Source organism: Pristiophorus japonicus, chromosome 10, assembly GCF_044704955.1.
Source record: "Pristiophorus japonicus isolate sPriJap1 chromosome 10, sPriJap1.hap1, whole genome shotgun sequence".
NCBI classification, from domain to species: domain Eukaryota; kingdom Metazoa; phylum Chordata; class Chondrichthyes; family Pristiophoridae; genus Pristiophorus; species Pristiophorus japonicus.
The window spans coordinates 192,084,547-192,111,858 of record NC_091986.1 but is presented as its reverse complement, the minus strand read 5'-3'; the positions used below and the strand labels follow the sequence as shown (position 1 = coordinate 192,111,858).

General features: G+C 46.5%; 1 protein-coding gene across 5 annotated transcripts in view; it reads right to left on the bottom strand.

Annotated features, from left to right (window-relative positions):
- Positions 1-15,955: 15,955 nt before the first annotated feature.
- LOC139275247 (nucleoside hydrolase-like) overlaps positions 15,956-27,312 on the bottom strand; it is a 39,635-nt gene continuing 28,278 nt past the window's right edge. For all 5 annotated transcript variants that reach the window (XM_070892442.1, XM_070892443.1, XM_070892445.1 and 2 more), the window contains one exon: positions 15,956-23,358. In XM_070892442.1, coding sequence (XP_070748543.1) covers positions 23,011-23,358 — 348 coding nt within the window. In that variant the 3' untranslated portion in view covers positions 15,956-23,010. The remainder of the gene's footprint in view (positions 23,359-27,312) is intronic.

Below are 27,312 nucleotides of genomic sequence, written 5' to 3'. Positions count from 1 at the left end.
TTAACTACCAGAATCCTATTTCCCTCTTTGACAATCACAGTGCCTGCGAGCCATTTGGGCCCTGCAGCGTAGTTGAGGACAAAAACAGGATCATTTACATCAATACATCGCGCCCTCGTATTCCTGTCATGGTAGTGATATTGTGACTGGCGCCTGCTCTCGACAATTTCCTTCATGGTGGGGTGTATAAGAGATAGCCGGGTTTTGAGCGTCCTTTTCATTAGCAGCTCTGGGGTGGAACCCCTGTGAGCGAGTGTGGTCGGGATCTATAGGCCAACAGGAGGCGTGATAAGCGCCTTTGTAGGGAACCCCCTTGGATTCTGAGCATCCCCTGTTTGATTATCTGCACCGCTCGTTCTGCCTGGCCGTTTGAGGCCGGCTTGAACGGTGCCGTTCTGACATGGTTAATTCCATTGCCTGCCATGAAGTCCTGGAATTCAGTGCTTGTGAAGCACGGGCCATTGTCGCTGACCAAGATGTCCGGTAGACCGTGGGCGGCGAACATTGCCCGTAGACTTTCTACCGTGGCAGAGGATGTGCTTGAATTTAAAATGTCACACTCGATCCATTTGGAGTAGGCGTCTACTACAACCAAAAACATTTTCCCCATGAAAGGACCTGCGTAGTCCACATGGATGCGTGACCAAGGCTTGGCGGGCCATGGCCAGGGGCTAAGGGGGGCTTCCCTGGGCGCATTGCCCAGCTGGGCACACGTGTTGCAGGTGCGAACACAAAGTTCCAGGTCTGCATCTATCCCTGGCCACCAAACATGTGACCTGGCAATTGCCTTCATCATGACAATGCCCAGGTGCTCATTGTGGAGTTCTCGGATGAACACCTCTCTGCTCATCTGGGGCATGACTACGTGGTTTCCCCACAGTAGGCAATCGGCCTGAATCGAGAGTTCATCCCTGCGCCTGTGAAATGGTTTAAATTCCTCAGGGCATGCTCTGTACGTGGCTGCCCAGTCCCCATTCAGGACACATTTCTTGACGAGAGACAATAGCGGGTTTCTATTTGTCCAGACTTTAAATTGACGGGCTGTCACGGGTGAGCCTTCGCTTCCGAAAGCTTCAACAGCCATGACCATCTCAGCAGCATGCTCGGTAGCCCCCTCAGTGGTGGCTAGTGGGGGCCTGCTGAGTGCATCGGCACAGTTTTCAGTGCCCGGTCTGTGCCGAATTGTATAGTCATAGGCGGCTAACGTGAGTGCCCACCTCTGTATGCGGGCCGATGCGTTTGCATTTATGGCCTTGTTGTCAGCCAAAAGGGACGTTAGGGGTTTGTGATCTGTCTCCAGCTCAAATTTCCTGCCAAACAGGTACTGGTGCATTTTCTTTACCGCATATACACTTGCGAGCGCCTCCTTTTCTACCATCCCGTAACCCGTTTCTGCCTGGGACAGACTCCTGGAGGCATAAGCTACCAGCTGTAACTGACCCTTGACATTGATATGCTGCAACACACACCCGACACCATAGGACGACGCATCGCACGTTAACACAAGTTTCTTACATGGGTCGTATAGTGTTAACAGAGTGTTGGAACATAACAAATTGCGTGCTCTATTAAAAGCCCTTTCCTGGCTGTCCCCCCAGACCCATTCACAACCTTTGCGTAGGAGCACGTGTAGCGGCTCTAGCAGCGTGCTCAATTTGGGAAGAAATTTACCAAAATAGTTCAGGAGCCCCAGGAACGAACGCAGCTCTGTCGTGTTACGGGGTCTAGGTGCTCTCTGGATCACTTCCGTCTTGGACGCAGTAGGGCTGATCCCGTCTGCTGCTACCCTCATTCCCAGGAATTCTACCTCTGGAGCTAGGAAGACGCACTTCGCCTTTTTCAGTCGCAGCCCTACCCGGTCCAGTCTGCGTAGCACCTCTTCCAGGTTGTGGAGGTGTTCTTCAGTATCGTAACCCGTAATGAGGATGTCGTCCTGAAAAACCACCGTTCATGGAGTCGACTTGAGGAGGCTTTCTATATTTCGTTGGAAGATCGCGGCGGCCGAGCGAATCCCGAATGGACATCTGTTGTACTCAAACAACTCCTTGTGTGTCATGATGGTGGTCAGCTTCTTCGACTCACTCGCCAGCTCCTGGGTCATGTAAGCTGAGGTCAGGCCCAATTTTGAAAAAAGTTTGCCACCGGATTGCGTCGCAAAGAGGTCCTCCGCTCTCGGTAGCGGGTACTGGTCTTGGAGTGACACCCGATTGATGGTGGCCTTGTAATCACCACATATCTTGACCGACCCATCCTCCTTGAGCACCGGCACGATCGGGCTCGCCCAGTCACTGAATTCGACTGGCAAGATGATGCCTTCCCTCAGCAGGCGGTCCAATTCGCCTTCTATCTTTTCCTGCATCACGTACGGCACCGCTCTGGCCTTGTGATGTACTGGCCTGGCGTCCGGGTTTATGTGAATCACTACCTTGGCCCCCATGAAAGTGCCGATGCCGGGTTGAAATAATGAATCAAATTTGTCCAGGATCTGTGAGCATGATACTCGCTCCACAGAGGAAATTGCATTGACATCGCCCCATTTCCAGTTCATGACAACAAGCCAACTCCTCCCCAGTAGTGCAGGACCGTCCCCTGGGACAATCCAGAGTGGCAACCTGTTCTCCGAATCTTTGTGGGTCATGACTACCGTGGCGCTGCCTAGCACTGGAATGATCTGCTTTGTTTAAGTCCGTAGCTGTGCGTCAATCGGCGATAATTTTGGCCTCCTGGCCTTAGACGCCCACAACTTTTCGAACTGTTTGATACCCATCAGGGACTGGCTGGCCCCGGTATCTAGCTCCATTGACACTGGGATGCCATTGAGGAGTACTTTCATCATTATCGGTGGCGTCCTGGTGTATGAACTGTATACATGCTCCACATGAACTCGCTGAACTTCAGCTTCCAGCGATTTCCCCCAACATTCATTTCTGCAATTTCTGCAGGTATTTTGCCCATCTCTGCAAACTCCGGCTGAGTGTGTGCCTCCACGCCTCCAACATGAGCTGCTGTTGGAAACAAAAGATTCCTTGCCAGTCGATCGTCCCTGACTGCCCCTGTGACTGTCCTTGAGTGCGCCATTAACAGGTGTTGATGGCCCCATTACTGGCCGCATTGTCCCTTGCAATGGCGTGAATCGTCGTTCAACTTGCCATTGTCTCTGTCGAACTCCCCCTCTGGGTTCGACTACATGTCGGGTCATGCCTGACTGCCCATGCCTGCCTGGAGAACTGTGTGCTGCTTTAACAATGTTGAATCTCTGTCCCAACCATTCCTTAACACAGTACCTCTCGTCTGTTCTGCTAGTGGCCATGCTCGCATGGTTTAAATCCCAGTTTCTCGTCGCCATTGATACGTTCTTATTATACAGTATAAATGCACACGAGGCGCATGCTTGAGAGAAGGTCAGTCTGTGACCTGTCCTTTATTCCTTAGCACTCAAGTTATGAAGGTGGGTGGAGCTTCCCCTTTTATACCTGAAGGTCCAGGTTAGGAGTGTCTCCCACCTAGTGGTCATTGTTCTCACAGTGTACAACTTAGGTCAGATTATACATGGGTTACAATGCTGGTTGAATATATGACAAAACGGGTCCTTTTCAGAATGGCAGGCAGTGACCAGTAGGTTCAGTGCTGGGACCCCAACTATTTATAATATACATCAATGATTTAGATGAAGGAATTGAGTGTAATATCTCCAAGTTTGCAGATGACACTAAGCTGGGTGGCGGTGTGTGCTGTGAGGAGGATGCTAAGAGGCTGCAGGGTGACTTGGACAGTTTAGGTGAGTGGGCAAATGCATGGCAGATGCAGTATAATGTGGATAAATGTGAGGTTATCCACTTTGGTGGCAAAAACAGGAAGACAGAATATTGTCTGAATGGTGACAGATTAGGAAAAGGGGAGGTACAACGAGATCTGGGTGTCATGGTACATCAGTCATTGACATTTGGCATGCAGGTACAGCAGGTGGTAAAGAAGGCAAATGGCATGTTGGCCGTCATAGCTAGAGGATTTGTGTACAGGAGCAGGGAGGTCTTACTGCAGTTGTACTGAGCCTTGGTGAGGCCACACCTGTAATATTGCGTTCAGTTTTGGTCTCCTAATCTGAGGAAGGATGTTCTTGCTATTGAGGGAGTACAGTGAAGGATCACCGGATTGATTCCCGGGATGACAGGACTGGCATTTGAGGAGAGACTGGATCAACTGGGCTTGTATCCACTGGAATTTAGAAGAATGAGAGAGGATCTCATAGAAACATATAACATTCTGACGGGATTGGACAGGTTAGAGGAAGGAAGAATGTTCCTATTGCTGGGGAGTTCCAGAACCAGGGGTCACAGTCTGAGAATAAGGGATACGCCATTTAGGACCGACATGAGGAGAAACCTCTTCACTCAGAGAGTGGTTAGCCTGTGATGTTCTCTACCGCAGAAAGTTGCTGAGGCTAGCTCGTTAGATATATTGAAAAGGGAGTTAGATATGGCCCTTACGGCCAAAGGGATCAAGGGGTATGGAGAGAACGCAGGAAAGGGGTACTGAGGTTGAATGATCAGCCATGATCTTATTGAATGGCGGTGCAGGCTCGAAGGGCCGAATGGCCTACTCCTGCACCTAATTTCTATACATTTCGACCTGAGTTAGTGTTCAAACCTGCCACATCTGCACTGACCCCAGAGAGCCAGTGACTTACTGTTACAACTTGTTGTAGCGCTCAGTCCCCGGGCTAGCTGTGCCTTTGCCAGACCTCCTGATGCTTTAGAACTCGAACCATGATACAATGTCATCATCATAGGCGGTCCCTCGTATCGAGGATGACTTGCTTCCACACCAAAAAGGGATGAATTCACAGGTGTTCAATGAAGGACCTAATATTCGAGGTCCCAAACCACATGCTGAAGGGTGGAAGATGCCTGTGCGTGGATTTTTTTTAACGTGGGGTGGCCATTGCACACCAGCCACCACACGGGCTTGACAGAGCTAGGTCTTGGTCCAGTGGCAAGGATTGACTGAGCCGACTGGAGACCAGCTCTGCTTCACGGACCTAGTGCGCTCACATATGTATCCACCGGGGAACGGCGGCCTCTGTAACAATCTCAGTGTCAATCAGCAACACCCCCGCTTTGACACTCCGCCAGTGAGCATAATACCTACAGACCGAGCTCACACTGCATGGAATCATACAAATTTACAGCACAGGAAGAGTCCATTCGGCCTATCGTGTCCACATCAGCCGACCGAGAGCTATCCAACCTAATCCCACTTTCCAGCACTTGGTACGTAGCCCTGTAGGTTACGGCACTTCAAGAGCATATCCAAGTACTTTTTAAAGGTGGTTGAGGGTTTCTGCCTCCATCACCCTTTCAGGCAGTGAGGTCCAGACCCTTCTGGGTGAAGAAATTTTCCCTCAAATCTCCTCTAACCCTGCCCCAATTACTGGAAATCTATGCCCCCTTGTTGTTGACCCCTCTGCTAAGGGAAATAGGTCCATCCTATCCACTCTATCTAGGCCTCTCAAAATTTTATACACCTCAATTAGGTCTCCCCTCAAACTCCTCTGTTCCAAAGAAAACAACCCCAGTCTATCCAATCTTTCCTCATAGCTACAATTCTCCAGTCCAGGCAACATCCTTTTAAATCTCATCTGTACCCTCTCTAGTTCAATCACATCTTTCTTCGAAATCTCAGCGAGTCAAGCAGTATCTGTGACGAGAAAGCAGATTTAATGTTTCGGGATGACGACCCTTCATCACAACTGGAGAGTGTTCGGAAAGAACAGATTTTTAACAATCACTGAAAGGGGAGGGGAAGACAGAACAAAAGGGAAGGTCTGTGATAGGGTGGAAAATAGGCGAGATTAGAGAGACTAAAGGGATGATGGGCCAAGTTGAAATGGTAATGCCAGGAGTGAGAAAAAGATAAAGTGTGAATGGTGGAATAATAGCAACATAGAAACATAGAAAATAGGTGCAGGAGTAGGCCATTCGGCACCTCGAGCCTGCATCACCATTCAATAAGATCATGGCTGATCATTCCCTCAGTACCCCTTTCCTGCTTTCTCTCCATACCCCTTGATCTCTTCAGCCATAAGGGCCATATCTAACTCCCTCTTAAATATATCCAATAAACTGGCATCAACAACTCTCTGCGGCAGGGAATTCCACAGGTTAACAACTCTCTGTGTGAAGAAGTTTCTCCTCATCTCAGTCCTAAATGGCCTACCCCTTATCCTAAGACTATGTCCCCTGGTTCTGGACTTCCCCAACATCGGGGACAATCTAGCCGCATGTAACCTGTCCCGTCCCGTCAGAATCTTATATGTTTCTATGAGATCCCCTCTCATCTTTCTAAACTCCAATGTATAAAGGCCCAGTTGATCCGGTCTCTCCTCATATGTCAGTCCAGCCATCCCGGGAATCAGTCTGGTGAACCTTTGCTGCAGTCCCTCAATAGCAAGAACGTCCTTCCTCAGATTAGAAGACCAAAACTGAACACAATATTCCAGGTGAGGCCTCACCAAGGTCCTGTACAACTGCAGTAAGACCTCCCTGCTCCTATACTCAAATCCCCTAGCTATGAAGGCCAACATACCATTTGCCTTCGTTACTGCCAGCTGTACCTGTATGCCAACTTTCAATGACTGATGAACCATGACACCCAGGTCTCGTTGCACCTCCCCTTTTCCTAATCTGCCACCATTCAGATAATATTCTGTCTTTGCGTTTTTGCCACCAAAGTGGATAAGCTCACATTTATCCACATTACACTGCATCTGCCATGCATTTGCCCACTCACCTAACCTGTCTAAGTCACCCTGCAGCCTTTTAGCATCCTCCTCACAGCTCACACCGCCACCCAGTTTAGTGTCATCTGCAAACTTGGAGATATTACACTCAATTCCTTCATCTAAATCGTTAATGTATATTGTAAAGAGCTAGGGTCCCAGCACTGAGCCCTGCGGCACTCCACTAGTCACTGCCTGCCATTCTGAAAAGGACCGGTTTATCCCGACTCTCTGCTTCCTGTCTACCAACCAGTTCTCTATCCTCGTTCGTACATTACCCCCAATACCATGTGCTTTGATTTTGCACACCAATCTCTTGTGCGGGACCTTGTCAAAAGCCTTTTTAAAGTCCAAATACACCACATCCACTGGTTCTCCCTTGTCCACTCTGCTAGTTACATCCTCAAAAAATTCCAGAAGATTCGTCAAGCATCATTTCCCTTTCATAAATCCATGCTGACTTGGACCGATCCTGTCACTGCTTTCCAAATGCGCTGCTATTTCATCCTTACTGATTGATTCCAACATTTTCCCCACTACTGATTTCAGGCTAACTGGTCTATAATTACCCGCTTTCTCTCTCCCTCCTTTTAAAAAAAGTGGTGTTACATTAGCTACCCTCCAGTTCATAGGAACTGATCCAGAGTCAATGTACTGTTGGAAAATGATCACCAATACATCCACTATTTCTAGGGCCACTTCCTTAAGTACTCTGGGATGCAGACTATCAGGCCCTGGGGATTTATCGGCCTTCAATTCCATCAATTTCCCTAACACAATTTCCCGCCTAATAAGGATATCCTTCAGTTCCTCCTTCTCACGAGACCCACTGTCCCCTAGGACATCCGGAAGGCTAGTTGTGCCTTCCTTCGTGAAGACAGAATCAAAGTATTTGTTCAATTGGTCTGCCATTTCTTTGTTCATTATAAATTCACCTGAATCCGACTGCAAGGGACCTACATTTGTCTTCACTAATCTTTTTCTCTTCACATATTTGTAGAAGCTTTTGCAGTTAGTTTTTATGTTCCCTGCAAGTTTCCTCTCGTACTCTATTTTTCCCCTCTTAATTAAACCCTTAGTCCTCCTTTGTTGAATTCTAAATTTCTCCCAGTCCTCAGGTTTGTTGCTTTTTCTAGCCAATTTATATGCCTCTTCCTTGGTTTTAACACTATCCTTAATTTCCCTTGTTAGCCACGGTTGAGCCCCCTTCCCTGTTTTATTTTTATTCCAGACAGGGATGTACAATTGCTGAAGTTCATCCATTGTGATCTTTAAATGTTTGCCACTGCTTATCCACCGTCAACCCTTTAAGTATCCTTTGCCAGTCTATTCTAGCCAATTCATTCCTCATACCGTCGAAGTTACCTTTCCTTAAGTTCAGGACCCTAGTTTCCGAATTAACTGTGTCAGTCTCCATCTTAATAAAGAATTCTACCATATTATGATCACTCTTCTCCAAGGGGCCTCGCACAACAAGATTGCTAATTAGTCCCTTCTCATTACACATCACCCAGTCTAGGATGGCCAGCTCTCTAGTTGGTTCCTCAACATATTGGTCTAGAAAACCATCCCTAATACACTCCAGGAAATCCTCCTCCACCGCATTGCTACCAGTTAGGTTAGCCCAATCAATATGTAGATTAAAGTCGCCCATGATAACTGCTGTACCTTTATTGCACACATCCCTTATTTCTTGTTTGATGCTGTTCCCAACCTCACTATTACTGTTTGGTGGTCTGTACACAACTCCCACTAGTGTTTTCTGCCCTTTGGTATTCCGCAGCTCCACCCATACCGATTCCACATCATCCAGGCTAATGTCCCTCCTTACTATTGCCTCTTTAACCAGCAACGCCACCCCGCCTCCTTTTCCTCTCTATCTATCCTTCTTAAATGTTGAATACCCCTGTATGTTGAGTTCCCAGCCTTGGTCACCCTGGAGCCATGTCTGCGTGATGCCAATTACATCATCTTCGTTAACTGCTATCTGTGCAGTTAATTCGTCCATCTTATTCCGAATATTCCTCGCATTGAGGCACAGAGCCTTCAGGCTTGCCCTTTTAACACACTTTGCTCCTTTAGAATTTTGCTGTAATGTGGCCCTTTTTGTTTCTTGCCTTGGGTTTCTCTGCCCTCCACTTTTACTATTCTCCTTTCTATCTTTTGCTTCTGCCTCCATTGTATTTTCTTCTGTCTCCCTGCAGAGGATCCCATCCCCCTGCCATATTAGTTTAACTCCTCCCCAACAGCACTAGCAAACACTCCCCCGAGGACATTGGTTCCGGTCCTGCCCAGGTGCAGACCGTCCGGTTTGTACTGGTCCTACCTCCCCCAGAACCGGTTCCAATGTCCCAGGAATTTGAATCCCTACCTTTTGCACCACTGCTCAAGCCATGTATTCATCTGAGCTATCCTGCGATTCCTACTCTGACTAGCACGTGGCACTGGTAGCAATCCTGAGATTACTACTTTTGAGGTCCTACTTTTTAATTTAGCTCCTAGCTCCCTAAATTTGTCTCGTAGGACCTCATCCCATTTTTTACCTATATCGTTGGTACCTATATGCACCATGACAACTGGCTGTTCATAGAAACATAGAAACATAGAAAATAGGTGCAGGAGCAAGCCATTCAGCCCTTCTAGCCTGCACCACCATTCAATGAGTTCATGGTGAACATGAAACTTCACCCTCCCTTTTCACAATGTCCTACACCCGCTCCGAGACATCCTTGACCCTTGCACCAGGGAGGCAACATACCATCCTGGAGTCTCAGTTGCGGCCGCAGAAACGCCTATCTATTCCCCTTACAATTGAATCCCCTATCACTTTAGCTCTCCCACTCTTTTTCCTGCCCTCCTGTGCAGCAGAGCCACCCACGGTGCCATGAACTTGGCTGCTGCGTCATCCCACTTAACAGTACCCAAAGCGTTGTAACTGTTTTGCAGAGGGAAGACCAGTTGTCATTAGAGAGACAAGAAAAAGAGAAACAGGCTAGCGGGTGTGGGGGAAGGGGGAGGGGGGAGGCGGAAAGGGAGCCAATGATTGGCAGCGGTTATGCTCTGAAATTATTGAACTCGATGTTGAGTCCAGAAGGCTGTAAAGTGCCTAAACGAAGATGAGGTGCTGTTCCTTGAGCTTGCGTTGAGCTTCATTGGAACAGTGTCGAAGACTGAGGATGGAGAGATCAGAGTGTAGAATGGAGTGGAGAATAAAAGTGGCAGGTGACTGGAAGATTGGGTTACCGCTTTGCGGAGCACCTCCGTTCAGTCCGCAAGTGTGACCCTGAGCTTCCGGTCGCCTGTTACTTGATACCCTAAATTGACTAATGTTTTTCTAACTCCTGTCATTACCATTTCGATTTGGCCCATCATCCCTTTTGTCTCTCTAATCTCTCCTGCCTTCCACCCTATCACAGACCTTCCCTTTAGTTCTTCCTTCCCCTCCCCTTTCAGTGCTTGTTAAGAATCTGTTCTTTCCGAACTCTCTCTCCAGTTCTGACGAAGAGTCGTTGAACCGAAATGTTAACTCTGTTTCTCTCCACAGATGATGCTTGAACCGCTGAGATTTCCAGTATTTTCTGTTTTTATTCCAGATTCCAACATCCGCAGTATTTTGCTTTTGCACATCTTTCCTGCAATGTCGTGACCAGAACAGTACGCAGTTCTCTAGCTCTGGTCTAACTAGTGTTTTATATAGTTCTAGCATAACCTCTCTGCTCTTATATTTTATGTCTCGGCTAATAAAGGAAAGTAACCCGTATGCTTTCTTAACCACCTTTGAAAGTAGATAAGTCCACAGGCCCGGATGAAATGCATCCCAGGCTGTTGAGCGAAGTAAAAGAGGAAATAGTAGAGGCCTTGACCTTCATTTTCCAGTCCTCTTTGGATATGGTTTTGGTGCCAGAGGATGGGAGAATTGCTAATGTAGTATTCTTGTTTAAGAAGAGAAAAAGGGATAGGCCTAATCTCAGTGGTGGGAAAATTATTGGAAAAAATCCTGAAAGACAGGATAAATCTGCATTTGGATAGGCAAGGATTAATTAGGGACTGTAAGCATGGATTTATTAAGGGAAGATCGTGTTTGACTAACCTGATTGAATTTTTTGAGGAGGTAACCAAGAAGGTCGATGAGGGTAGTGCGTACGATGTAGTGTGTATTGACTTTAGCAAGGCTTTTGATAAGGTCCCGCATGGTAGACTGGTCACAAGGGTTAAAGCCCATGGAATACAGGGCAAAGTGGCAAGTTGGATCCAAAATTGGCTTGGAGGTAGGAAGCAAAGGGTAATGATGCTTTTGTGATTGGAAGGATGTTTCCAATGGGGTTCCTCAGGGCTTAGTACCAGGTCCCTTGCTTTTTGTGGTATATATCAACGATTTAGATTTGAATATAGGGAGTATAATTAAGAAGTTTGCAGACTACACTAAAATTGGCTGTGTGGTTGATAATGAAGAGGAAAGTCATGGGCTGCAGGAAGATATCAATCTACTGGTCAGGTGGGCAGAACAGTGGCAAATGGAATTTAATTCAGAGAAGTGTGAGGTGATGTACTTTGGGAGAGCTAATAAAGAAAAGGTATACATATTAACCAACTGGAGGTGGAGATAAATAGTGCCACTAAATAGGCCACTAAATAGTGTAGATGAACAAAGGGACCTTGGAGTGCTTGTCCACAGATCCCTGAAAGTAGCAGGTCAGGTGGATAAGGTGATTAAGAAGGCATACGGAATGCTTGCCTTTATCGGCCGAGGCATAGAATATAAGAGCAGGGAGGTTATGCTTAAATTGTATAATACTTTGGTAAGGCCACAGCTGGAGTACTGCGTGCAGTTCTGGTCGCTGTATTATAGGAACGACGTGATTGCACTAGAGAGGGTGCAGAGGAGATTTAAGAGGATGCTGCCTGGTATGGAGAATCTTAATTATGAGGACAGATTGGAAAGGCTGGGTTTGTTCTCATTAGAACAGAGGAGGTTGAGAGGAGACCTCATCGAGGTGTACAAAATATTGAGGGGCCTGGACATAGTGGATAGTAAGGGTCTATTTCCATTGGTGGAGGGGACTATTACGAGGGGGCATAGTTTTAAGGTGATTGGTAGAAGGTTCAGAGGGAATTTGAGGGGAGGCTTCTTTACACAGAGGGTTGCGGGGATCTGGAACTCGCTGCCTGGAAGAGTGGTGGATGCAGAAACCCTCACTGTTTTTAAGAGATGGTTGGATGGGCACTTAAAGTGTCGTAACCTGCAGGGTTTTTCTGGATGGCACAGGTATAATGGCAAGTACTGCAGGGAATAGAATACGGCCAGGGTGATCTCCTGGACTAGTTTCGATCACTTGGATGGGGTCGGAGAGGAATTTCCCAGATTTTTTTTCTCCCTAAATTGGCCTGGGTTTTTTAATCTGGTTTTTGCCTCTCCCAGGAGATCGCATGGCTCCGGTTGGGGTGGAGTGTAGATGTTTTTAGTATAAGGGGTGCTGCAGTGGTGTGGGGGGACTGGTTGGGCTGGGTGCTCTTTGCCTTTCCGTCATTGTTCATAGGTTTGGGGCTGCTGACCAAGGGCCGTGCGGCTCTGTGTTGGCCAGCGCGGACACGATGGGCCAAAATGGTTTTCTTCTACGCTGTAAATTTCTTTGTTTCCATGTTTCTATCGACCTGTCCTGCTACCTTCAAGGATCTGTGTATATGCACTCCAAGGTCCCTCTGTTCCTTTACACTTCTCAGTGTCCTACAATTTATTATGTATTCCCTTGCCTTGTTAGCCCTCCCCAAATGCATTACCTCACAATTCTCTGGATTAAATTCCATTTGCCATTATTCTGCCCACCTGGCCAGTCCATTGATATCTTCCTCAGTCTACATTATCATCAACACGGCCAGTTTTATGTATTATCTGCAATCTTCTTAATCATACCCCCTAAATTCTTATTCAAGTCTAAATCACTGATGTATACCACAAAATGCAAGGGACCTAGTACTGAGCCCTGCGGAACCCCACTCGAAACAGCCTTCCAATCACAAAAACACCCATCGACCATTACCCTTTGCTTCCTGCCTCTGAGCCAATTTTGGATCTAACTTGCCACTTTGCCTTGGATCCTATGGGCTTTTACTTTCGTGACCAGTCTGCTGTGTGGGACCTTATCAAAAGCCTTGCTAAAATCAATATACCCTATATCAAATGCACAACCCACACTGACCCTCCTTGTTACCTCCTCAAAAAATTCAATCAAGTTAGTCAGACACGACCTTCCCTTAACAAATCCATGCTGGCTGTCCTTGATTAATCCGTGTCTTTCTAAATGAAGATTTATCCTGTCCCTCAGAATTTTTTCCAATAATTTTCCACCACCGAGATTAGGCTGATTGACCTGCAATTACGCAGTCTATCCTTTCTCCCTTTTCAAAGGTATAACGTTAGCAGACCTCCAGTCCTCCAGCACCACACCAGTAGCCAGAGAGGATTGGAAAATGATGGTCAGAGCCTCTGTTATTTCCTCTTTTGATTCGCTTAACAGACTGGGATACATTTCATCTGGGCCTGGGAATTTATCCACTTTCAAAGGTGCTAAACCCCTTAATATTTCCTTTCTCACTATGTTTATTTTATCTAATATTTCACTAGTAACCATAATACCCACTAGTAACAATAATACCCATTGACAGAACTGGACTAATGATCCGGTGACGTGATGTCAAATTCAGTTGATTAAATAAATCTGGAATTAAAAAAAGCTAGTATCAGTAATGGAGACCATGAAACTATCGGATTGTTGTAAAAACCCATCTGGTTCACTAATGTCCTTTAGGGAAGGAAATCTGCTGTCCTTACCCAGTCTGGCTTATCTGTGACTCCAGACCCACAGCAATGTGGTTGACTCTTAACTGCCCACTGAAATGGCCTAGCAAGCCACTCAGTTGTAACAAACTTCTATGAGAAACAATAATTCGAATAAAACTGGACGGACCGCTTGGCATCAACCTCAGCACCGGCTTCGGACGCGACGACAGCACATCCAACGCAATCAACCCTGCAACGTCCTTCTCATCAACATCCGGGGACATGCCAAAATTGGGAGAACTGTCCCACAGACTAGTCAAGTAACAGCCTGACGTAGTCATACTCACAGAATCACACCTTTCAGCCAATATCCCAGAATCCTTCATCACCATCCCTGGGTATGTCCCACCGGCAGGACAGACCCACCAGAGGTGGTGGCACAGTGGTATACAGTCAGGAGGGAGTGGCCCTGGGAGTCCTCAACATTGACTACGGACCCCAGGAAGTCTCATGGCTTCAGGTTAAGCATGGGCAAGGAAACCTCCTGCTGATTACCACCTACTGCCCTCCCTCAGCTGATGAATCAGTATTCTTCCATGTTGAACACCTCATGGAAGAAGCACTGAGGATAACAAGGGCACAGAATTTACTCTGGGTGGGGGACTTCAATGTCTAACACCAAGAGTGGCTCAGTAGCACCACTACTGACCAAGCTGGCCAAGTCCTGAAGGACATAGCTGCCAGACTGGGCCTGCAGCAGGTGGTGAGAGAACAAACACAAGAAAAACCTACTTGACCTCATCCTCACCAATCTACCTGTCGCAGAAGCATCTGTCCATGACAGCATTGGTAGTACTGACCACTGCACAGTCCTTGTGGAGATGAAGTCCCGTCTTCACACCGAGGATACACTCCACTGTGTTGTGTGGCACTACCACCATGCTAAATGGGATAGATTCAGACCAGATCTGGCAGCTCAAAAATGGGCATTGATGAGATGCTGTGGGCCATCAGCAGCAGCAGAATTGTATTTGCACCACAATCTGTAACCTCATGGCCCGGCATATCCCTCACTCTACCATTACCATCAAGCCAGGGACCAAATGTAGTTCAATGTGGATTGCAGAAGAGCATGCCAGGAGCAGCACCAGGTGTACCTAAAAGTGAGGTGCCAACCTGGGGAAGCTGTAACACAGGAGTACATGCATGCTAAACAGCGGAAGCAGCATGCTATAGACAGAGCTAAGTGTTACCACAATCAATGGATCAGGTCAAAGCTCAGCAAGCCTGCTATATCGAGTCGTGAATGGTGGTGGTCAATTAAACAACGAACAGGAGGAGGAGGATTCTGAATATTCCCATCCTCAATGATGGCGGAGCCCAGCACGTGAGTGCAAAAGACAAGGCTGAAGCATTTGTAAACATCTTCAGCCAGAAGTGCCAAGTGGATGATTCACATCGGCCACCTCCTGAGGTCCCCATCATCACAGTAGCCAGTCTTCAGCCAATCCAATTCATTCCATGTGATAGCAAAAAACGGCTGAGCACTCTGGATACAGCAACGGCTGATGTGCTGAAGACTTATGCTCCAGAACTAACTGCGCCTCTAGCCAAGCTGTTCCAGTACTACAATACTGCCATTTACCTGACAATGTGGAAAACTGGCCAGGTATGTACTGTCCACAAAAAGCAGGACAAATCCAATCCGGCCAATTAACACCCCATCAGTCTACTCTCATTCATCAGCAAAGTGAAGGAAGGTGTCGTCGACACTGCTATCAAGCGGCACTTACTCATCAATAACCTGCTCACCGATACACAGTTTGGGTTGCACCAGGAACACTCATCTTAAGGTCACAAGTGGAGATGTTTGCTGATGATTGCAGTGTTCAGTTCCATTTGCAACTTGGCAGATAATGAAGCAGTCCATGTCCGCATGCAGCAAGACCTGGATGACATTCAGGCCTGGGCTGATAATTGGCAAGTAACATTCGCGCCACACAAGTGCCAGGCAATAACCATCTCTAACAAGTGAGAGTCTAACCACCGCCCCTTGACATTCAACGGCATTACCATCGCCAAATACCCCATCATCAACAGCCTGGGGTTCACCATTGACCAGAAACTTAACTGGACCAGCCACATAAATACTGTGGCAACAAGAGCAGGTCAGAGGCTGGGTATTCTGCAGCAAGTGCCTCACCTCCAGACTCCCCAAAGCCTTTCCACCATCTACAAGGCACGCCAGGAGTGTGATGGAATACTCTCCACTTGCCTGGATGAGTGCAGCTCCAACAACACTCAAGAAGCTCGACACCATCCAGGACAAAGTAGCCCACTTGATCGATAATCCATTGTAAGATTTCTAAATCTCTGGCATTACATTGACAGCGAGACAGTTCTTTTAAAACAATTTGGAACAGTTTATTAAAAACACACACACATCTATCCATAGTCGTAGTTACCCTACAGATCTACCTTAGTTACAACAGAGATACAATGAGGTTATAATAAAAAGCAATATACTTTACTTCCCTCTGGCTGGCTAGATGAACACACGGCCTGCTGTTTCTGCTGGTCTTTGAGCGGGAGATTTTGCCATGTGTCCAGGAGAGAAGAGAGACCAGTTCCTGGCTTGTGTATTTATATTCCTTAAGTTCATTGTTCCTTAGAAAGTCCCAGAATTGGATCTTGGTTCCAGGGCAGTTCCTTATTGGCTCTCCTCTCACATGTGGCTGTCTGGACTGGCCCAGCCATCTCTTGATTAAATTAAGTTAATGGCTTTCCAATTAAGACAATACACAAACAGGCCATGCTGGAAGCCTGTGGGCTTCCATTTTGTTTCAACACTCAGCCTTTCCGTATAATCTACACTTTTAACATTTATACATACATAGAATCAATGTTATCATTAATAAACACTTTTATTCTTACACCATCCGCCACTTTAAACATTCACCGGTGCACCGTGGCTGCAGTATGCACTTACAGGATTCACAGCAACAACTCGCTAAGGCTTCAACAGCACCTCCTAAACTTGGAAGACCTGTTTGTTGTGTCATTTATATTGAAAGGCCTGTACATGCAAGGTTCATTTTCAATTAGTAGCTATTTGAAGTGGGTCAGAAACTATTTTTAAATTTAGTCACTGACACATCATCCCACAGGTTAAGAAATACATTAGAAATGGAAATTTTGACTTCGTGTTCACTGGTTTCCATTTAGTTTCAGCATCATTATTTGAAAAGAACATGTTTATAAATAAAGTGGCGGCAATATCGAACTTACATTGTAGAGGAAACTACCATTTGCAGATCCAAAACTAAGTGTAAATGGTGGGATTTGTTTTGTCACATTGAAATTTGTGCTGGTTTATTCTATCAGCTAAACTGGTAAACAGCAAAGGGAAGAAAGATCATTCAGCAGAGAGGGAGATTCATTTGCATTAGTTAGGATTGTTTAAAGTGGAGGCAGAAGGGAAGCAGAGATACCTGTTGTACGAACTGAAAGTGGAAAAGGAGAAGCAATGACTGCATAATCTCACAACAGCAGAACGGGCCGTACCGATAGCAAGACCAGTCAATACAAATTGCCCAAATCTGGAGGTGGTGCCAAACTAGGAGAAGCAGGAGGTTCAGATGAGGAAACCTCAGAAATTACAAAATGAGTTTGACAAATATATAAGCGGCAGAACAATGACAGCTGAGACTTAATGTCAGCAAGTGCAAAGTACTGTACATAATAGGGAAAAATGAGTGACTTTCTGTAGATGTAAGCGGGGATAGGGAAAAACTGTTATCTCGCCAAAAATGGCAAGTTGGTAATTATACATCTGTAGTCTCTGCAGTTCACTACTTGGTCCTTGATGTTTAATGCTGGGATGATTAGTGAGACAGTGAAGTGTCGTGGTGTTGGTTGCTTGCTGTACTATCGGAGAATCTAGAAGAATTGATGCATCACAAATGAGAACACAATGATTAAATGATTATGATATAGAATGAGAACTGACCAACAGCCCTAATAAGATACTGATCTGTTACCCAAATAGGTTTTAAAGCTGGGTCTACTTACCCTTACAGATGTGTGGAGTCCAGGATCATCAGATAGATTTTTAAAATAATGAAGGGACTAGATAAACAGATTTTTTTCAATCAGAAAGGTTAGGGAGGACCAGAGATCGCATGTACAAGTTATGAGTGCAGAACTAGGTCAGCACTCTTCTTTTCCCAGTTGACCTCATCATAGGCAGTCCCTCGAAATCGAGGATGACTTGCTTCCACTCTAAAAGTGAGTTCTTAGGTGACTGAACAGTCTAATATGGGAGTTACAGTCTCTGTCACAGATGGGACTGTCGTTGAAGGAAAGGGTGGGTGGGGAGTCTGATTTGCCGCACGCTCCTTCCGCTGCCTGTGCTTGCTCTCAGCGACGAGACTCGAGGTGCTCAGCGCCCTCCTGGATGCTCTTCCTCCACTTCGGGCGATCTTTGGCCAGGGACTCCCAAGTGTTGGTGAGGATGTTGCATTTTATCAAGGAGGCTTTGAGGGTGTCCTTGAAATGTTTCCTCTGCCCACCTGGGGCTCGCTTGCTGTGTAGGAGTTCCGAATACAGCGCTTGTTTTGGGAGTCTCATGTCGGCCTTGCGAACAATGTGGCCCGCCTAACGGAGCTGGTCAAGTGTGGTCAGTGCTTCGATGCTGGCCTGATCGAGACCAATGGAATAAGTTGCTCACTCATGCATGAATGCTGGTTGGCTGCATACCTTTGAAAGAGAACTGGACGAGTTCCTGGCTGAGGCGGACATCATGGCATACAATAGGCAGGTGGAATACTAAGTAATATAAATTCATGGTCAATGTGGTCTCCTAGACCAGTCTTGATCGCCTACGAAGGGTGCCTGACTGAACCAGATGATGGGTGACGAAAAGTTACTGCCAAGAAAGGTGCCAAGAAAACAATCAAGAAAATACCACCGAAGGGCGGCAAGAAGCACAGAAAGTCAAGTTACTCCAACTACATCTACAAAGTGATGAAGCAGGTTCACCCCCCGACACCGGTATCTCCTCCAAGGCCACGGGCATCATGAACTCGTTTGTGAACGATATTTTCGGGCACATCGCGGTGAGGCTTCCCGCCTGGCCAATTACAACAAGCACCGCACCATCAGCTCCCGGGAGATCCAGACCGCCGTTCGCCTGCTGCTGCTCGGGGAGCTGGCCAAGCACGGCGTGTCGGAAGGGACAAAGGCAGTGACCAAGTACACCAGCTCCAAGTAAAATTCCACACTGTCCTGAGAGAACAAACCCCATAGAAGAATTTTCCAGGATTGATCCCCACCCACCAACATGGCCTCCCGAGATGACATAGCTGCTGGTGAGTGCTTAAGGGCTCCCAACTGCCTTGGGCTGGCACGATGGATTAACTGGCTTTTTTGTACCTTCATATGTTTGTGTGGAAACAGTGAGTATCACGGCATGGATGCGCTATATGCAGCCAAACTCACAGCACAGATCTTGAGGTTTTTATTATCGTGACAGCACAAGAGAATTTGGAAGATAAATTCTCGAACGCCAAAGTGCAGCTCACAAAAGGGTCTTTCACCTCCGCCATCCTTACCATAGTCCAGTTAGTGGGATGACAAAGTATTGAGAGAAAATGTGAAATTATAAATTTGAAAGGTTTGCATTAAATAAAGCAGGAAGGACAATCACAAAAATAAAAGAATAGACTAAACATAGGATGCCAAATCGAAAAGATCAAGGCAATGAGGTACAACTATTTTAAATTAAACTTTAAATCAAGTACCCCCTTTTTGTAAGGGCACTAGAACCCTCAAATTAACAAATTAGCTGGGAACTTTGCCCAATTAAATTAAAATTCTGTTCCCGGGAGTGATGATGCACTCCAGTCCCTCTGATGCCCACCGCTCGGGCATTGAGGTACACATACTGGAGAAGTAGGGCAGGTGAGCAAAAAGAGCGGAGTGATTTATTGAGGTGAGGAATTGCAAAAATGAGGCAACAGACAAAGAAACCTTTCAGCAAGGAATATCAAAATGCAGATTCATAAACATAAATTTATAAATGTATTGACATTTTTGAGAAAGATTTTCCAATCAAAGCTCTTTTGCCAATGTGCCAACATTGAGTCAAATATTCGACAGTTAAGGTTAACATTTAGGTCAAATACAGCACTGCTCAAGTATAATTCAAAATATAACTGGTTGAATATGTAGACAAAATACACAGATTGTACTCAAACTCACAGGAAGAAATGGAAGCCGACTCAGATCATCATTCCTCCCCCATGGCATTTCTTGTCACGTTCTATTAATTCTGCAACAGTTTCATGTACCCTTAAGAATGTTACAGCCAAATATGTGCCTTGCTGGCCCTGTTGAACCTCTGGCTAGTAGAGTTCTTACATTGATGTCATCAGCAAATTTCTATAACAACAACAACTTGCATTTCTATCGCACCTTTAATGGAGTAAAACGTCCCACGCGCTTCACAGCATTATCAAACAAAATATGACACTGAACCACATACGGAGATATTAGGACAGCTTGGTCAAAGAGGTAGGTTTTAAGGAGCGTCTTAAAGAGCAGAGTGGCAGAGAGGTTTAGGGAGGGAATTCCAGAGCTTAGGGCCGAGGCAGCTGAAGTCACAACTGCCAGTGGTGGAGCGATTAAAATCGAGGATGCGTTAGAGGCCAGAATTAGAGGAGCACGGAGATCTCGATGGTTTGTAGGGCTGGAGAAGGTTACAAAGATACGGAGGGGCGAGGCCGTGGGGAGATTTGAAAACAAGGATGAGAATTTGAAAACTGAGGCGTTGCCGGACCGGGAGCCAATGTAGGTCAGCGAGCATAGGGATGAGGGGTGAACGAGACTTCGTGCGAGTTTGGATACGGGCAGCAGAGCTTTGGATAAACTCAAGTTTATGTACGGTGGAAGATTGGAATGTCACGTCTACAGGTAAAAAAGGCATGGGTGAGGGTTTCAGCAGCAGATGAAGTGAGGCAGAGGCGGAGTCAGTGATGATACGGAGCTGGAAGTAGATGGTCTTGGCGATTGGAGCAGATATGTGGTCAGAACCTCAGATCGGGGTCAAATACAAGACCAAAGTTGTGGATGGTCTGGTTCAGTTTCAGACAGTGGCCAACAAATGAAATAAACATTGTAGTAAATCAATAAGAAACTGGGAAGGTAACTTGCTACCAAAAACAAAGCAGCATTATGCACTAGGGTCCTGGACTTAAGGAAAGGTAACTTCGATGGTTTGAGGCGTGAATTGGCTAGAGTAGACTGGCAAATGATACTTAAAGGGTTAACGGTGGATGGGCAATGGCAAACATTTAAAGATCACATGGATGAACTTCAGCAATTGTACATCCCTATCTGGAGTAAAAATAAAATGGGGAAGCTGGCTCAACCGTGGCTAACAAGGAAAATTAAGGATAGTGTTAAATCCAAGGAAGAGGCATACAAATTGGCCAGAAAAAGCAACAAACCTGAGGACTGGGAGAAATTTAGAATTTAGCAGAGGAGGTCAAAGGGTTTAATTAAGAAGAAGCTTGGTGGGAACATAAAAACTGACTGCAAAAGCTTCTATAGATATGTGAAGAGAAAAAGATTAGTGAAGACAAACGTAGGTCCCTTGCAGTGAATTTATAATGGGGAACAAAGAAATGGCAGACCAATTGAACAAATACTTTGATTCTGTCTTCACGAAGGAAGACACAAATAACCTTCCGGAAGTATAAGGGGACCGAGGGTCTAGTGAGAAGGAGGAAGTGAAGGATATCCTTATTAGGCGGGAAATTGTGTTAGGGAAATTGATGGGGTTGAAGGGCGATAAATCCCCGGGGTCTGATGGTCTGCATCCCAGAGTACTTAAGGAAGTGGCCCTAGAAATAGTGGATGCATTAGTGATCATTTTCCAACAGTCTATCGACTCTGGATCAGTTCCTATTGACTGGAGGGTAGCTAAAGTAACACTTTTTAAAAAGGAAGGGAGCGAGAAAGTGGGTAATTATAGACCAGTTAGCCTGACATCAGTAGTGGGGAAAATGTTGGAATCAATTATTAAGGATGAAATAGCAGCGCATTTGCAAAGCAGTGACAGGATCGGTCCAATTCAGCATGGATTTATGAAGAGGAAATCATGCTTGACAAATCTTCTGGAATTTGTTGAGGATGTAACTAGTAGAGTGGGGACAAGGGAGAACCAGTGGATGTGGTGTATTTGGATTTTCAAAAGGCTTTTGACAAGGACCCAGACAAGAGATTGGTGTGCAAAATCAAAGCACATGGTATTGGGGGCAATATACTGACGTGGATAGAGAACTGGTTGGCAGACAGGAAGCAGAGAGTCAGGATAATCCGGTCCTTTTCAGAATGGCAGGCAGTGACTAGTGGAGTGCCGCAGGGCTCAGTGCTGGGACCCCAGCTCTTTACAATATACATCAATGATTTGGATGAAGGAATTGAGTGTAATATCTCCAAGATTGCAGATGACACTAAACTGGGTGGCAGTGTGAGCTGTGAGGAGGACACTAAGAGGCTGCAGGGTGACTTGGACAGGTTAGGTGAGTTGGAAAATGCATGGCAGATGCAGTATAATGTGGATAAATGTGAGGTTATTCACTTTGGGGGCAAAAACACGAAGACAGAATATTATCTGAATGGCGACAGATTAGGAAAAGTGGAGGTGCAATGAGACCTGGGTGTCATGGTTCATCAGTCATTGAAAGTGGGCATGCAGGTACAGCAGGCGGTGAAGAAAGCAAATGGTATGTTGGCCTTCAAAGCTAGGGAATTTGAGTATAGGAGCAGGGAGGTCTTACTGCAGTTGTACAGGACCTTGGTGAGGCCTCACAAGGAATATTGTGTTCAGTTTTGATCTCCTAATCTGAGGAAGGACGTTCTTGCTATTGAGAGAGTGCAGCGAAGGTTCACCAGACTGATTCCCGGGATGGCAGGACTGACATATGAGGAGAGACTGGATCAACTGGGCCTTTATACATTGGAGTTTAGAAGGATGAGAGGGGATCTCATAGAAACATATAAGATTCTGACGGGACGGGACAGATTAGATGTGGGTAGAATGTTCCCGATGTTGGGGAAGTCCAGAACCAGGGGACACAGTCTTAGGATAAGGGGTAGGCCATTTAGGACTGAGATGAGGAGAAACTTCTTCACTCAGAGAGTTGTTAACCTGTAGAATTCCCTGCCACAGAGAGTTGTTGATGCCAGTTCATTGGATATATTGAAGAGGGAGTTAGATATGGCCCTAACGGCTAAGGGGATCAAGGGGTATGGAGAGAAAGCAGGAAAGGGGTACTAAGGGAATGATCTTATTGAATGGTGGTACAGGCTCGAATAGCCTACTCCTGTACCTATTTTCTATGTTGTTGGTATTCAACTTTCTCTTTACCAGTGCTATTAAACCGTCCCGCTATTTCAGAGCAGACATCATGAGCAGCTTAAATTTCTCAACATCACATTTTGTCAAAATAATTGCTCGATTTTGTTTTTTCAGGTGGTTAAGTGTATCCATGACCATCATCCCTCTGGTCAGTGATCCCTGCAACTCCACACTTACTCCATATTGTATATAATCAGTAACAACACTCTCATCAATAGCAGCCGCCATTGCAAAACTATCGCAGGGCACAAAGCCAGGTCCAAAGTACAACTCTTTTCTGCCTTGTTTGGCTTTGGCAAATGTTTCGCTGTGTGCAGTTATCTTCTTCATGAAGCAAGCTTTCTTGGTGCCTTGATGTAGCCACTCCTTAAAAAATTCCTGTAATGGACGCAACGAAAAGTCATCAACTTTCAGCACCTTCCAAGTCACCTCATATTCATTCCATTTAAATCAAAACCAAAAAATAAGCTGGTTACTAGGTGGATTGTATCACTGGTTTTACATTCACAGCAGCTATGAAAAAGCAAAAACACTGTAATGATTTAGAAAATGCAGTCCTACAATATTATACTGGCAATTATTGGGTTCATTTCACTCGTTAAAAACCTCAATTAATTATCAGTTATGAATTATTGGTCCTCTACACTTGCGAAATGATTCAAGCAACTTGTAACTACAAGTGTAATAATTGCTTGCTGGGAAAACATTTACAGGGCTTTGGGGAAAGAGCAGGGGAGTGGGATTAACTGGATAGCTCTTTCAAAGAGCCAGCACAGCAACAGTGAGCCGAATGGCCTCCTTCTGTGCTATATCAATCTATGATTCTAAGAAAGGAAGCAGAGACGAAGGCCGGAATTTTGACCTTTGCATCGGATTGGATGCTTGAGGGTGCTTAGCGGGTCTGAAACACGATGTCCTGAGCAACACGCTGCTCAGAGCGACTTTCTCTTAATGGCCCCAATTGAAAACAGTCGTGCACGTTTCCCGGTCCTATTAAATGATGCGGGTCCGATGACATTATCGATTACTCGTTTCCAGCACCCATACTTAAAGCGGCCTTGCACCGAACCCACTTGAAGGTTTCCAGAGGAGGGTGGAAGGTGTGAAAGAAAGGCCACAGGAGAGATAAAACTTTTAAAACATGGGTCGCCAAAGGCAGAGGGCTGCACCCCGGTTCTCTGAGTCTTCATTACGTACTCTTGTGGAGGCTGTCAGAGCATGCAGGGAGGTCCCCATCCCTGCTGACAGCCAAGGAGACCTCCACAAGCAACAAAGAGAGCCTGGCTGGATATTGCTGAGGAGGTCAGCAGCAGGGATGTGGTGTGGAGGACCTGGATACAGTGCAGGAAGCGCTTCAATGATCTCATGAGATCAGGAGAGGTGATTGTAATGCCTCACTCACCCTCAACCTGAAGTGCCTGTCAATACATCCCCATCACTCTGGCTTCTCCAGCCTACTCCTGAACATCATTCCTCACACCAACATACATTGCACGTGCACCCATCCCTCTCTATGTATATACTCACATCCCCAACTGACTAACCATCCCTCACACTCGCCCTCATCCTAATGCAATCATAGCAAGTAACACCACACAAGGAGGCTATTTGGCATTGGCACCCCATTCCCTCATAGTCACCCTCTGCTGATGTAACCCATCCATTGCTTACACTCATTCCATCACTCTCACTCAAACTTTTCTTCTTTCTTTCCTTGCTGGAGAAGAGAGCCTACAACAGCAGGGAGAGGGAGAGCCCCGGAGATGGCCTCCAGTAATTGCACATCTCTCAGCAGCAGAGGAAGCAACGCTGGAAATTTCGGGAGCTCGAGAGACGCAGGCGGTGGGAGACGGAGATAAGCGCACATCTCAGCAACCTGGTGACAGAATCACATCTCATAAAGTCACATGGCATACAGCAGTCACCCATGTGGTGACTCGTGTCAGCAGCCAGTGAAATGCCATCATGTGCATAATGGTAACATTATCCATTCTTATTATAACACTTCTAATTTATCTCTTTACTCTCCTACAGGTCCATCAACTGCACCCTTGTCCCTGTCCAGATGATGACTCCTCAGAGGAAGTGTCATCCTCTGAGGGTGCACCATCAGCAGACCCAAGTGCACCCAGCACCAGTGCAGATAAACACATCTTGGTGGGTCCTTTGCACCATAGAGTAGAGTTGACACCTGGTATCTCGCAATTCACAAGTGAGCAAGAGCAGGTGAGGTTGACAGGGACAGCAGTGGAGACTCCTCGCTGGAGGGTGCAGAATGCTCTAAACTATGCTGAACTGCCTGCAGACGCTGAGTCTCGGGAGCCATCGAGAATGAGGGTGATCCTGGAGGTGCAGCAACAATTGCATGAGGCTCTGGCCACGATGTCTGTAAATGTTCAGAGAACGGAGGAGTCCATCTCCAACATGAGCACCACCATGTTGCAGGCAATGACGATGATGTGCTCTTCCATGGAAAGGATGGCCACCTGCATGGAGCAACAAATGTACCACTCACATGAGCACATGCTAGCTGTGGACAACAGATGGCAGGCGCTCATAGACCTCCCCTCAAGGACTGATGGAAACGTTGACTTGGGCCTTCATCGTCCCACTGTCAGCTCCTTACTAGCAGGGAAGTGCGGGTGGCCCATGAGAGGGATGATGGTGAGAGGGGTGATGGAAGTGGGGACTCTTCTGAAAGCGTTCCCACTCTCATCCATTGCCTCACCCTCAGTCAGAGCCCCAGATACTTCCTCGGATCGTGATGGTCGAGTCTGTCCCTGCACAGTCACAGGAGAAGCAGACTTTGGCAAAACCCAGAGGACATCCACCAAAAGTATCTAACCAGTCACAGCAGGGAAGTGAACAGCCTTCAATCACCTCTGCTGAAGCCACAGGGGTTGCACCTGGTAGAAGCACTTGGAAAGAAAACTGACACAAGAGTAGATGCACAGGGGTAAGCACATGGGTGTATCAGCAAATGTTAGTGCTAAGTTTCAGTTCTTATGATTGCACACATAAATGTTTCTCTTTGCATCACTTTCAGTTCTTGTCCATTTTTGGCTCAAACCTTGGAAGTGGCTTTGTCACTTCGAGTGAACGGTGACACATCATTTCACTTCGAGCATTGGGCTTTTGGGTGAGAGCAATGACTTGGTCATTGTAGGGCTGCTTTATGGTGTTGTTGCGTGACAGGATGTGGCAGGCATATGGCTGCAATGGAGCAAGTTAAGTAAATCTGGCCATGATGAGACCATCCTGGGCCTCCTGGGCAACAATGTGCGCCGCTGCTGGTGGCATTTGCATCTCAGCTTCCTCCTCCTTTGAAGAGGCGGTGCGCTTTGCACCTCGCTCCTCCTCCATCTCCAATCCTTGCTGCTGCGCTATTTTACGCAGCGCGCAGCAGACGATGATCGGTGATGATTCTGGAGACCCTAGCTGGTGCGTACTGAAGGGCTCCTCCAGATCTGTCAAGGCATCTGAAGCGCATCTTCAGCATGCCGATTGATTGCTCTATAACACATCTGGTGGACATGTGGCTCTTATGATAACACTCCTCGGCCTCAGTACTTGAGGTCCTCAGGGGTGTCATGAGTCACATCTTCAGGGGATAGCCCTTGTCTCCAAGCAGCCAGCCAGTCAGTCTGTTTGGAGGTGTAAAGAGCTGAGGGATGGTAGACTGGTGCAGCACAAAAGAGTAATGACAGCTGCCAGGGAATCTGGCATAGTCATCTTTTTATAGTTGCAGACAAGCTACACATAAAGGGAGCAGAAGCCTTTGCGGTTCACAAACACTCCTGGGTGATGATGGGGTGCCTTTATGGCCACATGTATGTAGTCGATGCACCTGCACCTGTGGGAAGCCAGCCAGAGTGGCAAAGCCAAGCGTCCGCTCAGTAACACTGGCGCCATCAGTGGCAAAGTTGAAATGATGATTGGCTGACTTGTGAAACATGTCAGTGGTGACCTGTGTCAGGCATCTGTAGGTGGCCAACTGACAGAACATAAGAAATAGAAGCAGGAGTAGGCCATTTGGCCCCTCGAGCCTGCTCCGCCATTTAATAAGATCATGGCTGATCTGGTCATGGACTCAGCTCCACTTCCCTGCCCGTTCCCCATAACCTTATTCCCTTATCGCTCAAATATCTGTCTATCTCCGCCTTAAATATATTCAATGACCCAGCCTCCTCAGCTCTCTGGACAGAGAATTCCACAGATTTACAACCCTCAGAGAAGAAATTCCTCCTCATCTCAGTTTTAAATGGGCGGCCTCTTATTCTGAGACTATGCCCCCTAGTTTTAGTTTCCCCCACGAGTGGAAATATCCTTCCT